This window comes from Strix uralensis, chromosome 8 (genome assembly GCF_047716275.1).
Source record: "Strix uralensis isolate ZFMK-TIS-50842 chromosome 8, bStrUra1, whole genome shotgun sequence".
NCBI lineage: Eukaryota > Metazoa > Chordata > Aves > Strigiformes > Strigidae > Strix > Strix uralensis.
Window position 1 is genome coordinate 11,054,424 of NC_133979.1, and position 16,532 is coordinate 11,070,955.

General features: G+C 41.7%; 1 protein-coding gene across 6 annotated transcripts in view; it reads right to left on the reverse strand.

Annotated features, from left to right (window-relative positions):
* The window catches only part of MAST2 (microtubule associated serine/threonine kinase 2), a 198,158-nt gene extending 183,134 nt beyond the window's left edge, over nt 1–15,024 (reverse strand). For 3 of the 6 annotated variants that reach the window (XM_074876154.1, XM_074876153.1, XM_074876152.1), the window contains exon 1: nt 14,646–15,022. In XM_074876154.1, the coding sequence (XP_074732255.1) occupies nt 14,646–14,834 (189 nt within the window). In that variant the 5' untranslated portion in view covers nt 14,835–15,022. Of the gene's footprint in view, nt 1–14,645 lie in introns of all 6 variants that reach the window. The other 3 variants (XM_074876151.1, XM_074876150.1, XM_074876149.1) reach the window with 2 other exon arrangements.
* Nucleotides 15,025–16,532: the final 1,508 nt, after the last annotated feature.

Below are 16,532 nucleotides of genomic sequence, written 5' to 3' on the forward strand. Positions count from 1 at the left end.
CAACTAAGATCCAAAAGATCCTAAGGATCCAAATGGATCTTAGGCTTAAAGCCAAAAGAATTTCATCTAGGGCAGAAAGAACAGACCCTCTACTAAAGTCTGTATCAAACTTTACAGAAGTCCAAAGAAACCACGATCAAAATATCAAGACTCAAAACCCCACTACATGCTCACTAGTTACACTGAAAACAAAACCAGTCTGAACAAAGACACTGCACATTAAAGGCCACACTGGTATTCTAGCATGAGTATTTCAAACATAAAAAGGTTGTAGAGAGCAGGGAATTTAATTCCCAGCCAGATGAAACAACATGAACTCTATAATTCATCATCTGTACATTAGAATCCTGTCTACTGTGAGGATTAAAAGAATTATGACCCAAAAAAATGTGATTTGTAATAAAATTTGGTGTTATAAGACATCAATAACACCATCTCTCTGAAGATTTTCTTCCATTAAACTCAGAAGATGTGCCAAGCATGTAATACATCCCAGCATTACTGACTAGTACTACTGCAAGTTCTCTTTAGCATCCTATGCACAACCAAATACTCGTTTATCTTCTATATTCTTGTCTATTCGATTTTTATACAGTCAAATAGAGATGTAGGTTTAGATTTGCTAAAGACCATAATCCACAGTATCAACAAGGCAAAACTTTTCTCGGTTGCCAGTTTCTTACAGATTTATTCTGATATTTGTTATGCAGAAAACACTGAATTTAACACCTTTTATTAAAATTATCCTGTAAGAAAGACTAGAATGGGAACTGATTAAGGAACCAGGCAAGCAGCAGAAACACAGCTGTATCTTAAGCTGTGCATGTAAAAAGACCTATGATTTCATATTGGCTATAAAAAGGAGAATTACCAAAACATTCTGCAGGGTGCCTTAATTCCCTGCAACACTGATGCTTTTTTTTTTTTCCCCAATGAGTGAGCTTTCAGATCTCCAACTATATTTTTTTTTCACATTACAACCTGTCTCATTACCAAGGAAAGAAAAACATAAAATATCTACTTATACTTGTGTAAATTCTGTTTAATGTCCATAAACAAAGTTACAGTCAAGTCATTTTCATTGGGAATGTAAACTCTCTGTTTGTCTATGGAGATGAACAAGACCTAGTGATAGGTCAAAAGTTCATTCAATTTACATAAACAATTGCTTCATAGCCTAGGACCTGGAAGAGAGTCTCACCTAATTGTATACATTACAAACAAGAACCTCTGAGTCACATTTCAAAAACTGAGAAGTTATCTGTGTTAGTATTTGATTCCAAACCCAAAACAATATAGAATTTTCTATATCTAAGGCACAAATAAAATATATTTAAAATTCAAATACTAGCTGAAAATACAAAGTTTGGCAAGTGAACAATAATACAGTGTATTAAAATGTGCATGCTGTATAAAAATGACTTATTTACTAAAAGTGCAGAGTTCTAATCTTCTTTTGAAAAAAGCATTTCCCAAAGAAAAATGTTCAGAGTTATTAAGCTTGAAGTATAGTCTCAAATAAAAGTCTCTCTTGGTCCAGTATGATATACAGCCCTTAAAAAACTGTCCCAAGGCTAAGGGGGCTAGAAGAGAGAAATCCATGCCCAACTGCTGTTCCAAGGCTTGTTTCAAATGAAGCTGCCTACAAAGAAAAGAAAAAGGTAACTCATGAACTGAACTTTGGTGAGGAACCGCTCAGGTGAGTTAAAGGGGCTTTTCTAATTAGACATTCAATGACTACTTACAGATGTGAATACAATTTTAAGACTTGATCTTAATTTATAAAGCTCACTTGAATACCACATGCTGCACAGAAAGAAAAGTATGAAACAAAAAAACACTACAGGAATCCTCTTTAACCACGCTACTTTTTTGCCCAGGATGCTTTTACATTTTGCAACTATCACCTGAATAGTAGCAGTAGTAGAACCACCTGTAGTTAGACAGAGATTAGTGGCAAAATAAAATCTAACAACGCACAATGGTCCGCTAAGAGCTAGAACACTTTTTGTTCATACACAGGACAAAGAAAGGCCAAGATACATTTTAATCTGGTATTATCATCACTGAGAAAGGTCATTATTTGCAGCAGGAAAAGAAATTAAATACTTCTTTTTGTTTGTGACAGTGAGAGTTCCAATCCTTTGGCATCAATATTTTTGTCTCCATGAACCATCTGGAATCTTCTCGCTTCCTACCACAAATGAGATAAGCACATCAATGTGCAGCAAAAATAAGCAGTGCTTATATGAAGGTTTCCTGAGAACAAGTTTTCCCTCAAACTCAACAGCAGATCTGCATGTATGAATGGGAAAAAAAATTACCATTTGATTATAAGACTGTAAATAAAACTACCAATGGCTTTAGACCTAAAGGAAATGAAGTTAACCTTTGGAAACACAATAAACCCTTAATCCTTAGCTTTTCTTAACAGAAATCACATTAAATGAAAGACAAACTAATTCACAATTCTTATCAATGTCTGCACAAAGAAATGGAGCCTCTATAGTCTGGCACAAAAGCTTCTCCTCACCAAGCAGCATAATACAGTTCCATCCCAAAGAAACTAGAGCCAAAATTTTTTCAAGGACAAGCCATGTATTTCTTCCCTTCTGCCTGAGAACAAAAACAATGCCCAACTGTTAGGTTTATGAACATCAACTGCTCCTCAAGCTCAAACTGAAAGACTACACTCAGCAGACACTTTGGTAAAGTGGCTGCTAAACTGGCAAAACAATGCTGTAAACAGATTCTCCTCTGTCCAGAAAGCAGGGATCAATGCAAAGGTCAAAGACTGTACAAATAACTAACTGAATGCATAATTTAACTGTCAGGGTCAGGTATTTTTGCCACCTTCACATTGCACACGGTCAGTTTAAGTCATTTAATAAAGCAGAGAAAGATGCTACTAGTATGTCACTGCATCCATCTATACCTAAATGTTTAAACATTTAAATGCCTACAGTCACTGCATTAACTATATGACTCATTTATAAACCTTCCTCTAAAACAGTGACTATAAGTTATTTATTTGTACTCTCTGATCTTCTGGTGCTGTCCAGGACACTTAACATGATTGATTTCCTTTTAAAGGTCTTTTCTAAGGCTCCATATCAAAATGTGATTTTTTTTTACTATCATAAAGTGCTTGTAAATACACTAAAGATTGAATGGTGTGATTCTAGTGACTAATAAACCTGTTTTAATTATTAAGCATTCCATTTTTGAGATGACAATTCCTTGCTCTGGGGCCTTACAATGGCTTCTTTAAAACAAAACTGGGGTCTCACTCCATTTCAAATGGCAAAAAATGGAATCATAAGCAGAGCTGCTGCTAGTCCTCTCAGCTAGTCCTCAGTGAACAGAGGACATGAAACTACCGGCTTAACAGAACAAACATCAAAACAACCAAGGTAAGACATTAAATTATTTCACTATCAGTGCATTTTTTTTCTTAAGTAGCTCCACAAGTCTCTATTACATGCTCTTTTCCAGTTTTGCCTTTCCAAGAGTTAACACTGCTTGCATTAGTGAAGTTGGATTCTTTGGATCCTGTACATGCTTCCTCAGAAAGCTCTCAATGCCACAGCAAGGACAAAGGTATCTATGCAGTTTTGTCGATTTGTGTACTCGCTTTGTAATGACAAACTGTATTTTAAGAAAGAGTGCAGAGAAATGCAATTTGATGATTCTAAGCTGTATGCTCTTCAATGCAAAGAGAAGAAACCCTAAGTTTAATATCTGGGATAACTGGAAATCAACATGCACAGGGAGACAGCCTTCCTGGAAACATGGAACCATGCTCAAACCATTTGTAGAGTACAAATCAAGTGTTTATGCAGTCCTTCTGCATGTGTACAACTCCCAGTGGCATGAAAAACACAGACATGAGCAGCAGTATCAAGTTCTGGTTATTATTCATAGTACCAGGAAGCCATGTTAGAAAACTTTTTTTTTTAACCATTCTTACTGAGCTCAAAGCATGACAGCTGTGTATTTGAAGAATAAAAAAACATGCCTGAGCATCAATTAGTCAATCTGACAAGTACTACATTTCATAAAAACCTTCAAGCTTCCTGAAATGCAGCTACAATATGTTTTCACAAGTTTTCATCCCACAGACAGTACTGAATTCCCCTTGCTCCTCAGTGGATGTATCTTTTACACTTTGTTTTTGTTTGACTGGATTAAGAAAAGCCAACAAAGTGTCTCAAGTTTGGGTCCAACCATACACATGATTCGGTCTTCAGTAAAACTGCTTTCTATATGCTGCAGGTCAGCGTATGTTTACCATTGGAACCATTCTGTATTTTCTGTCATGAAAGACAAACTGGTTTGTGAACTCTTCCATCAAATCCAGTAGGGAAAAATCAACAGGGATGGCAGGACCTACAAAAATTTTTTTTTTTTTTTTTTAAATCCTGAAGTGCTAGCAGCTAACATATCAAAGTGGTAAACACACACAGCATATACTGAGCTAATTTTCATAAGAGCTCTCAGTCACTGCAAGAAGTTAGGGCTAGCAGAATGTAGCCTCATAAGCAACGCATTTTAAGTGTTACTGCAAATCTGTCTTGAATGGATTGCTGGATGTTTGGACACTGAGAAGAGAATGGAAGCAGCAGTCCAGAAATCCACTGAAATTCAGATCCTTATTATAACTATCGTTAAATATTTTTACTATTCGTACAATAAGCTGAGATGCCAAACACCTAGAACAAGAGTTTCAGAAATACTAGCATAACACAGCAAAGGCCAAAAAAAAAGTTATCCAAGTGTCATTCAATTAAGTAGTTAAATACTTATTTTGGCTTTGTACTGTTGAAAATGTTTATGGTGGATTACTTGTCACACTATGTAGTAAAAAACATTACAGAAAATCTTCCTATATAGACAGTTCATGAGACATGTGTGGGCTGAAACTGAATCAGAAACCACATTTCAAAACTTCTTAAACTCCCCATGGTCCAACCTTAACAGTGCTATCTGCTTCTGGAAATTTAAACAGGTACATGGAACGTTTTAAAGCACTGTCTTGCTTTTATATTCATGAAAATCCAGACCAACTAAAAGGTCTTAGGAAGTATTTTATTGTTAAAGTGTCTACTATATGTATAACAAAAAGTGAAAACATTTATGATGCAGTTCTAATAGCAAAGAAACAGAGCATCATTCCATTTTCCATGTAAATAATGGACCTCCATTAATGCTAGAGCAATTCCAAATAACAAAAAACTGACAAGCTAGACAGCTAGATCTCTCTATTTTTGCTGAGTTTTTAGTCTTGAACCCTCTTCCCTCACTGTACTGTAATGTGTATTTATAACAGAACATTTGAAAATAATTTCTGACAGATTATTAGTTTCAGGGTTCATGGGACCTAAGCTGTAAGTTAGATAATGCACTACCATAAAAAGCACAGCTTAGAGGAAGAGCAAGTAAAAAAAATTAAAATGTTTTAAAACATGTTTTAATGAATAGAGCTACTTCATTACAAACCAGGCAAGGCCTTCTAATCCTTCTACTACACTGAGATATCGCAGAGCATCAACTTCCCACAGCCGAGAGTGACTTCTGTGAAGACATCAAAAAAATGAGTGCATTTTCCTCACCTGAAACAGATTTTTCTACTTCCTTGCAAAAAGGTAGAAGCTTTTTGAGTGACCATGGACTCAGCTTCTCCCTCCAAAGAGCAGCATTTTCACCAGGCTTCAAATAGTACTAGATCACTACAAATGGACACTGACCACAGCACATCATTATTTGATGTGGAAATGAAATTGTTAAGACTCTACACGATCTGTCCATTTAGCTACTGTGGTTCTTGAGGAAGGTCTTGATGGGTGATAAAACTTTCTGTTTCAGTCTCAAACAGTTCACTAACCTCGTCTTCACTGCTTCCTTAGCTTCAGCTACTCAGGTTCCATGAATAAGAATTAAAGAAGAGTAAAAAACCTTTTCTTTTAAATAAATGTCTATCATCGTATCTATACTAATCCACTGCATTTCTTATAAGCATGAAAGCTATGTTGGCTTATGGAGCACAACAGGCAGCTCAGGCAATAAAAATAACTTATCTGATAAAAACAAAGGATTGCCCCTTCTCAAGGCTCTTAAGAACTACCTTGACAGGCAGGACAACACTCACATTCTTTGCGCTGCAAGAAGGCACGTGAGCTTGCTCAAGAAGTCAACTTCTAAACGTAAAGTCAACAACACATACCCATTCCTCCAACACAATACACACGGATGTTACTTGGTTTCCTGAAGCATAGAGTCATGAATATATCCATGGCCTGAGTGTTTTGCAGATACCTAATCCTAGCCTTGGACAGCACCCCACTGTTATCCTCAAGTGCTCTGTAATAAATACTAAGTAGCAGCAGCTTTTGCCTTCAAGATAATAATTGATTACAATTATAAAGACTAGTAGTCCCACACCAAATCCACCCACTTCTGATAGAATATTTCTCTTGGCTCCTTCACTTCTGTACTCCTTTTGGAAAAGAAATACAGTGAATTGCTGAACTCAGATGCAAATCAGCCACGTGAACACCTATATATATTCATAATCTCTTCACTTCCTGCTTAGCTATTCTAATATGCAAGATATGAAATTAATGTGGCCAATACACAATATTTGCTCTTACCCTTCACTTATGATAGGAAACTGAAATCTCACATGAGCAAGCTGAATCATCTAAGCTGCTGATGCAGTGCCTACCTACTTACTGACTTACACAAATCCATTTAAACGAATTAGGTTTGTCCATTAATATTCAACTTTGAGGGAGGTGATGTTTTTATTGTATCAGGCCAGAGAAGTGCCATATGCCCTTTGGCTCTATTTTGCTATTATCTAACAAGCCTATGTCAGAATTGGTCACTTGACTCTACATTCCTTTTGTCTGCTTCTAGATGAATCTTTCAGCTCAACTCTGTTACTATCTAACAAGCACATTGCAGAATTGATCACTTGACTCTATTCTCCTTTGCCTGCTTTTAGATGAGTCTTTTCTTCAGTCACTTCCACCCCTACCTATACTTCTAAACATCAGTATGAACATACAAGTGAACTCAGAGAGATACGTTGCCAGCAGCGGCTAGTGTTGTCTGATCAAAATACAGAAAGGCAAAACTATGGCTAATAAAGAAATGAAGGAGTAGCTCTGGCATCAGCAAGAATCAGCTTATGGAAGGCAGTGAGACACACCTACAGGACATTGAGAGGTTTGATCTTTCTGGCTTCTTGCCTCCTCAGGAAAAGGACAGAGAAGAAAACAGAGACAGAACCGTACATGTCACAGGGAACAGCTCCTTCTTCCATAGCTATGCTTTGCCTTCTTCACTACCTTTATTTTTCCATAGAGAAAGGGATAATCTTAAGAAACTAAACTCTGAGGATGAGTAAGCATGCCTGCCAGCCAGTCTGGACTCTGGTTCACCATATTAGAAGCTTTAGAGGCTAGAACTTGGCACCTTCTTATTAAAAAAAAAAAAAAAAACCAAAAAAAAAACCAACCCACCACCACATTTTTTGCTCTCTCCTGGTAATGAGAAAAAGAGCTAGAGAGCAACAAAGAAAAGGAGGTGGGAGAAGAAGTCTGAGGTCTACAAACAGTATTGAGTTTTTAATGGTAAGTCGCATCCACAGCCCGTAATTTAGCAGTCTTGACCAATGTCTTCCTTAAGACTTTCTTTAGTTCCCCTGGTGAAACAGGCACAGGACAGAATTGCCCTAAAAATCAACCCTAAATAGCAACAGTATCCCAAAACAGGTAGTTAGAAGTATTTATGTAAACAGATGGTTCCTGATCTTCTAGAAGTCAGCAGCACTCCTTCCCTCCTTTGATAAGAAGGGGCAATGATGCTTACAGAACATTTTTGGCTATGTTTAATCTATACTTGCTTTATGGAATCTGTAATGTGATTATTAAAAACTACGCTTTATTGCAAATGCAATCTGCATTGCCAGTGATATATCCATTTGATTTTGTTTAGTTGCTTGAATTTTGGAAATAAATTTCCATCTTCTTCAGATTAAGTTTCATCCCAATTTCTAGGCTTTGATACGAAGTTAGAAGAAACACCTCTGAGTGTTGTGAGCTGTTAATCACAGGGTCCATGGCTGGGGGAGCAGAAGAGGAGCTGCAACAGAGCTCTGATCAGCAGCCTGAGACACAGAGGTGTAGAGAAGCTCAGAAGCAAAAGTGTCAACTGAACTCCAAAGCTTGCTTCTTCACTTATCAAACAAAAGGAAATACTCATGGTAGAAATAACCAAAGAACACCAAACTGATGTAGTCTACATACAGGTAGACTACATACACTATAAAGGTACTGCCTTTAATGGCACTGATGGCACCTAGAGGGGGGAAGAAAAAAAAAAAAAAAAAAAAAAAGAAAACACTTCTATTTGAAGCCCCAAAGTTCTGATTAGGAAAAAAGACAGATCTCTCCAATTTCCAGGCTTGCCACGCAGCAAGAAAAGCACGGTAACAGCTTCCTTGCAGCTGTGGAGGCAAAACAAATCTGACTAGCACTCTGGGGTTTGGCCAGTTTCTCCCAGACGGTCACTGACTGCTTTCCAAAAAAATGAACAAGGTGAGAAGTCAGTGGAAAAGACCCTTTGCCATTCCTTTAAAAAAAAAAAATATATATATATATATATAAAGACAACATGAAAGGGGGAACAAGCTTTCTAACCTAAAGTTTATAACTAGTCTTGGACAATTTGCATGATGTCCTGAATACAGGGAGGGAGTAGAAATATCCTCATAGGCATAATGTTACAAAACTCTCTCTCATACGACACACCCAACTGTGGTAATGCAAACCCCAAAATCATAAAAAGACAAGTATCAAACAGTAGTGGAGAAGTAACCTTGTCTGTGATCACATCATTCCAGGGTGCTGGCAGAATACTACTTATTTTTGGTGCACACACTCCAAGAACCATCAGGGGAAAGCACTAAGTGCTAGAAGCAAAAGAACTCAGCGTCTTCTGTCCCAACTGAAGCTAGATTTTACATCTGAAATACTTATACATGGAAAAGATATCAGATAGTAGAGAATTTTTACTGCCTGTGCTAGCATAGGCATATTCCACAGCTGAAAGTTGGACATGAGACAAAACAAGCCTTGAAATAAGATGTGGTTTAGTTTCCTAACTGCAGGAATAATTAAACATTGGCAGAGCTTTGCAGAAGAGGTGACAGACACACCATGATCTAAGGCTAAGATAAGATCAATTTCTGAGAGAGATGTTTTAATTTTTCTTTGAGGAAAGCTCTACAGCCTGCACGAGTGAGGAAATCACACTGGATAACCACAGTAACCCATTTTGTCTTTGGGACATACAGATCTACAAAGTTTCAAAGACAGTGCAGAGAAAGGAATATTTTTGCTCCTCTCAGAAAGTTTGTAGCACTACAGTTACAAATGCCTATAATAAATTATTTGATTGTCAAGACAGTTGCCTTGTTCAAAGCTCAGGAAATACTTTCCATCCAGTGCAGAAATGACAAAATGTACTGTTGAGGGAACACGCAAGCTCTCCCACTTCAGGCACATCAAAACTGACAGCTGAAGACAGTCTACTGCACTGACTGCCCTATAGAAAGGGCTCTCCAACACAAAACTAACCTGGACTAAGGAGGTTTTTCATCTTTCTCGATATTATGTATGCAGCTCGCCTGTTGGCATCAGCTGAACATTTCCCATACAATGAACATACCTGCAGCTGGGGAGCCTCCAGGTTTAGCAACATTTCAGTCCAACTCTTCGTCGACAACAGCCAAGTTAAACTTCATACAAGACAAAGGGTCCATCTAACCCAAAATCCCACCTCTACAAATTCCAGCCCCTCTACTAGCCCCTTTAACTACTTGTTGAGATTCTGCTACTGTTTTCCCCTTCATTTCTTTATCACAAAATCACAAAGTTGGGGAATCTACTCATAAATCCTCTCCTGGCCCTGGCCAGCCATAGCAAGAGGAGAGGGAAGCTTGACAGAAGTGAGGGTGAAATGCCAGCAAGCACAGGGTCTGTTTCTGCTCCCTCACCCTGTCACATCTCCGAGCAAAGCACCACTGGGCAGCACCCAACAGTTCCCTGGATGCATTTAGAGCAGAGAATGCTGTTCAGCAGTACTCTGTGCTCAGTGCCCTCTATTTTTACTCTTTTGACCTTCAACCTCCATCCCCCTAGACCTGCCCTAGTATTTCAGCTTTCCTCATATCTGTTTATTCTCCACCTGCTTTCAGAGGAAGACAGGATTTAGATTTGTTAGGGACAGGCTAACACCAATTCATCATGGAAAAAACCCTACAAAAATAGCAAAGACATTCCCTATAGACAAATAAAGGGAAGCACCATGCATTTGCCTTGTTATAATGTTCTCCTAGATGGCAGTTAATTTCAGCTGTTTTCCTCAAGTGGATGAACTCTGCCTACTTAATAATCTCCATGAGATCCCTCCTCCAGTACTTCCAACTCTGAATGCTTTTTGCATCCATTGGCAAAAAAAATCATACATGTATTACCTTTTGTGTGAGGACTCTTTTTAAGCCTGACTCCTAGCTTATACTAGAAGAGACAGTCAGCTGCTGTTTGCTATTCACCCTCTACATACCAGCCATGGTCTTGTACACTTCCATCATAACCCCTTTAAGTCATATTCTTCTAGACACTGTTTGACCTTTGACTTCTACTTGAAGTAGAAAATGCTAATAAAAGCACCTCTGACAAATATTGGCTATGATCCATGTGAGATCTTTCACAATAAATATCTCAATGTCTCAAACTAATTATGTAAGCATGATATGGAAACAATCTAATGCTTATAATATGCCTCTGAATGACGGTGACTGTCACTCCTAAGCAACAATAATTTTCACCTCAACTTTCCAGTTTTTTCCTTCAGTGTAGTCAGAAAACATATGATGATTAAGCTGATACTTTACCGAAATCCAGGTGGGCTGTGTTTGACAAAGATGAAACTAAACTGTCATGGAATAAGAAGGGCAATTCAACTATGAATTAATGACTAACAGATAGGAAATAAGTTGGAACAATTGGCCTTTTTCCCAAAAAAGAAGGATCACCAGTGGAGTCCCACAAGGATCTGTTCTGGGATCAATACCTTCAACATCTTAAAGCAAAATCTAGCAAAGAAGCTTAACGCTTACGTGACAGAGTTTGCTGACAATGCTTAAAGTTATTCAAGGTTGCAAAAGCGATGGCCAAAGATCTGAAGACCTTAATGATACTGCTTAAGTGGGCTGTAAAATAGCAGATAAGATTAAATGTAGATAAATGTAAAGTGATGCATAGTGTAAAAAAAAAAGAGAAAGCCTAAATTTATATACACAATGACAAATTCTGAACTAGCTATTACGACTTAAAAGAGTGATTGTGGAGTTATAATAGACAGTTCCACAAAAGTGCCAACCCCATGCTTAAAGATCATCAAGAAAAAGCAGGCAGAATATTAAAGAATAAAACCTAATACGCTATATAAGTTTACAGGGTGTCCTATGCTGAAACACTGTACCCAGTCCTGGTTATTGTTCCTTAACCCTGTTCCTCTGGTCCCTGCATCACTATCTCCAATCAGGAGCAGACCTGCAAAAGGTGCAAAGAAAACGGAAAGGACAAGGAAAAGGATAGAATCACTTCTTTCTAAAACACCTCTGGAAAAGTCACAAGCAAGGGATGGTAAATAAAATTAAAAGGTATCAGTCTGTAAGCCACACAAGAACAACATGGATTCTCCTTTTCACCGCCTCTTCCAATACAAGAATTAACAAACAAGACATGAAACAAGCAGGTAGAAAGTTCAAAAACAAACAAAATAAGTGTTTTTTCCACACAGAATATGTTTAAGCCTTACAACACTCAGCCACAGGATGTTGTGGATGCTACAAGCATACATGGCTTCAAATACTGATTGGACAAATTCATAGAAGAAAAAACCCACCGGGGGCACTAAAAACAAATATCACCTCCAGTTCCGGAAACCTGTGAGCCACAAATTACTGGAGGCTGGGAGAGGTATTTCCTCAATATACACTATACTCTCCTCCAAGCATCTGCTTCTGGCAGCGCAGAGAGCCAGGATACTGGGCTAGCGGGATCTTTAATGTGACCAAGCACAGTCATTTTTAAGTTCTTACATAACTCATAAGAAAGTGAAAACATTAATCGTATGTACGTCAGAACTATAAGCACAGCACATTGAAGGACCAGATTTTCAAAGGCCTAAAGGTCAGCACAGTGATTAACTACTACAGTCACAGTTTGAGAAGTGCTTTTTCCAACATTAGAGTAGCTTAGTCTCCCCCAACCACAAACTTGTGTAAATGTATGACAAACAAACTGTGAAATCTGAATTTAATTCAGAACGGTTCCCTGCAGCTGTGCACACTGTTGCATTGATACAACTGAGGGTGTACTACAGGCTTGGAAACAACAGGGCTACTTAAATCAGAAGAGGCCCCCACAGAAATATTTGTCAAGCTACAAGCTGCATCAGAAGAAATGGAGTATCACACTGCCTCTTGCATCTCAGAAGACCCTTTCCATCACATCCACACCACCAACTCCCGATTGTCTAAAGAAATACTGAATTACTGATATCAAAGACAGAAATGCTGAGAGTGGACTTATTTGTCCTGTTTATTAAATTTGTCCAACACATCTATTTATTTCCAGTTGCTTACCAGAGTTATAAAACTTCCGCCACTTCAAATGGAAGACAAAAGGGGAGAGGGGATGAGAGGTTGCCCTTTGAAGTCTGGGGGGCATCTCACATAGGTTGAGTAGAAGCTTTCTTAACTTTAGCTGCAAAACTCCTCAAAGACTCCATCACACTGAATACTCGCCAGCATGTAAAGATCTGTTACTACAAGTCACATCAGGTCTTAGTCAGAGCGCCCAAGCTAAAAACAAACTGGCAGTCTCCCGTTAAAAAGCCTTGTGCATCTCAAAAACTGGTATTTGTGAATTTGCAGCCTTTCTTGTTTTGCAATGTTAATGTTGTTTTGCTGAAGCTTCCCCAGTGTTCAATACATTATATGGTACGTAGCGTGTTCTGTACGCATGATTCGCAAAAAGATTAGTTCACACCTACCAAGAATGGAAATAATTTCCTCTAATTTTCTTGTCAGTACCATATACAATACGTCAAAACAGTACAACAAACACCTTGCTACTGCATTTGATAGCTCTACCAACCACTATTTTAATGGACAGTTGGCAAGAAACTAAGTCACCTCTTCTGCTTTTAGATTTTTTTTTTCCTGAATAAGGATATTAGTGCTCTTTAATTGTTTCAGGAAGCGTTGAGTATCAAAAGCAGCAGCACCTCTTAACCACCTGGCTTAACAAGGTACTAGAGAATAAAATAAAAATTAAAAAATAGAGCTCTCTTCTTCCAGGGCCCAGTCTGGGAAATCTATATTCAAGAGATATCCACTAGTCAAAGCCAAAATACAAGTCTCCTAGAATTGAAAGCAATGTAATGCAGCTTTTCTAGAAAAACCTAATTATGAAAAAAATAGAGTAAACCTGTGCATCTGCAACAATGACGCAAATTTAAGACACCTTTTTGACAAGAATTTCAAGAACCTAGTTTTTCACTTTGCTCCTAAAAATAGCGAAACAGCAATGAATTACTGCACCCTGGGAGTCTTCATACTTGCGATATATTCTCCTTCTCATTAAAAAAAAGCATTAGTTGCCATCCACATTTCTAAACTGCTAAGTCTCATCCCCCGTTTCTCTCTCTTGTAAAACTAGGAATATCAAAACACATCAAAACAAAGTGTAAGATCTCTGGGGTCTCTCATCCCTTTAACTCTAAGCAGCAATCAGTAATCCTTTACTGTGGGGGTGAAAGGCGTAAAAGGGGACACATTGAACTTACACACTCTCACTTTGGACAAACCTATGTATTTTCAAATATCTGCGAAGGTATGTTTCCTAAATAAACCACTTCTTGGGTTAAGAATTAAGACCTAAAAAACGCTGGAAAATACATCACAATGAGGAGTGACCTACAGAAGGTTACTAGCAAGAACTATTCTGTAATTATTGATACCAGCAAGCGTATAACACAAACTAAATTTCACTGCATCCTCCCTCGCTGTTCCATCGGCAGGCAGGCAGGACTTCTGGCACCACGGCCACTGCCCCACCACTCGCTCAGCGCCATGCCCTCACAACAGTGACACACCACCGCTCCGCTCCTGACCACCAAACCCCCCCTTCGCTCTTCTAGGGGCATTGCCTGAGGAAGCGCGTGTAACGCCAGAGGATGCCCGGGGGGCGCGGCCCCCACCAGCGCCGCCGCCCGCAGCGCAGCCCGCAGCCTCCCCCCGGGCCCAGCGCAGCCCCTCACCTCGTTCCTCCCCGACCCTCGGCCTCCAGCCGCCCTCCCCCGCCGGGGCCAGGCGCTCCCCTTGCCCCGCGACTGCGGCAGCCGCGGCCCCGGGCGGGCGCGGAGGGCGGCACCGCCGGGCGCCCCCGCCCGCCGCCGGCCCCCGCCACGCGGAGCGCGCGTCTCCATGCCAACGGCCGCCACCGGCCCGGCGGGGCCCCCCCCTCACTCCCTCCCCCGCCACCGGCCCCACGCCCCGGCTTTACCCTCTCCAGCGCCTCCCGGCAAGGCGCCCCCGCGGCCCTGGCGTCCTCCGGCTCCTTCCTGCCGCCGCCCCCCAGCAGGGTGGCTCTCCGCTCCGCCGCGCTGGCGGCCACCGTCCGCCCGGGCTCCCTCCGCGGCGGTGGCGGCGGCGGCGCCGCCGCTTTGTCCCCCCGGGAGCGGCCCTTCCTCATCGCGGCGGCTTCTCCTCAGCGGCGGCTGCGGCGGCACGACTCGGGCCCCCGCGGCGCGGAGCCGGCCATGGCCCGGCGGGAGTCACGGAGAGCCGGGGCGGCGCCGCCGCCACCGTCGCCGCCACCACCTGCGCGCGGGGCGGAGGGACATGCCCGCCCGCCGCCGCCGCTCCCGCCTGTCAGGGAGCGCGGGCGCAGCGGCTGCCGCGGCGCCGCCCCCCCCTCCCGCACCGCGCGCCCGCCCGCCCGTCTGCCCGCCCGTCGGCCGCGGCCTATCGCGAGAGCACCGGCCTCGCGGCGGGGAAGAGGCGCGAGACTTGCGGGGGGGGCGAGCGAGGGAGGGGAGTGCGCGAGACTTGTCACGAGGGGCGGGCGGGAGGTGCGAGGCGGGAAAGGGCGCGGGGCATGCCGGGAAGGGCAGCGGCCGCCGCAAAGGGGGCACCGGGGCCCGGCGCTGCCGCCGGTGAGAACGCGCCCGGAAAGGAGGAGCCCCCGCGGGGACCTCGAGACTGGTTCCCGGCGGGGCTGCCCGGGCAAGTGGCGCCTCCGGGCTGCAGAGGCTCCGCTTCCGTGCCGGGAGAGGCAAGAACAGGGCTCTGCCTTGCGGCGGTGGCAGAAGGAGACTCAGAGGGGCAGCCTCAGGATGCGCAGTGCAGGGACGTCTCCTGGGGGTGAGGGCAGCGCTTCTGTCCCCCTTACCGGGATCAGCTCAAGTGTCCAGTAGCAACTGGCTTCTGTGTCAATAAGCTCTTCCTTGCCCCTGAAAATATAAAGTGAACGCAGGACCTTTCCAGTGGTGTCACCAGTAGTAGGTAGCGTTTAGGAAAAACGCCACATTTCTTTCTTCCAGGAGGCCCACCAGCTCCTCCAAGGTGAGGTGGTGGGACCCAAGCCCCAGTGGTTGGGTGACTGGAGCCCCTCTGAGCAGCCCCCAGCCCACACACCCAGCTGCAGGAAGGCATCTACCAGCTGTGCCGTCAAGTGCTACAGCCCCTTTTTTCATGGAGAGTGAGGTCGCGCCAGGGAGCAAATTTCTCGGTAGAAAAGACAAACCTACAGGATTCATTACCTCAAGGAGTAATCGGAGCATATATCATCATCTTGTGTTTCATCTCGATAATTCACACCCTCTCAGCATTTTTGTCTTTGCAAATTGTTTCCTGAGGGTGCAAGTTACCAGTTTCTGCATTCATTTTTCACAAAAGCAACTTCAAAGTTGTCCCTTTTTTTCACTACTACATAGTCACGAACCGTGCTACTGCTGCAGAAAAAAAGCAATTCTTCCTCCCTTTTTACCAAACTGAAAACGCTCATACATCTTCAACAAGAAGTCTGATTTTATACATTTTTTATTCATTTTGTACAAAGACAACAGAAGTACACTTTCAAACCATTTATTGATGTAGACGAGTGGGAGCGTTTTTAAATAATTATTAAGAATATTTAAATTCTTCCTGAAAACATTTTCAGGATGCTGGATTAGTCACAGAGATCTTTTTCTTTCATAATTGCATATTATAGAGATGGACAACCATGTGGAATTTCCCAGCTGGGATTCCTGCCCTAGCTAAATGTAAATAATGCAAATGTATGGAATCTTGGCATCCGTGATAATGTGAGTCTATTAGGATGGCACGGTGCCTCGTCATAATTTGACTGGATCTTTGCCCTGATGCAACATAGATGCCAATTAGTTAT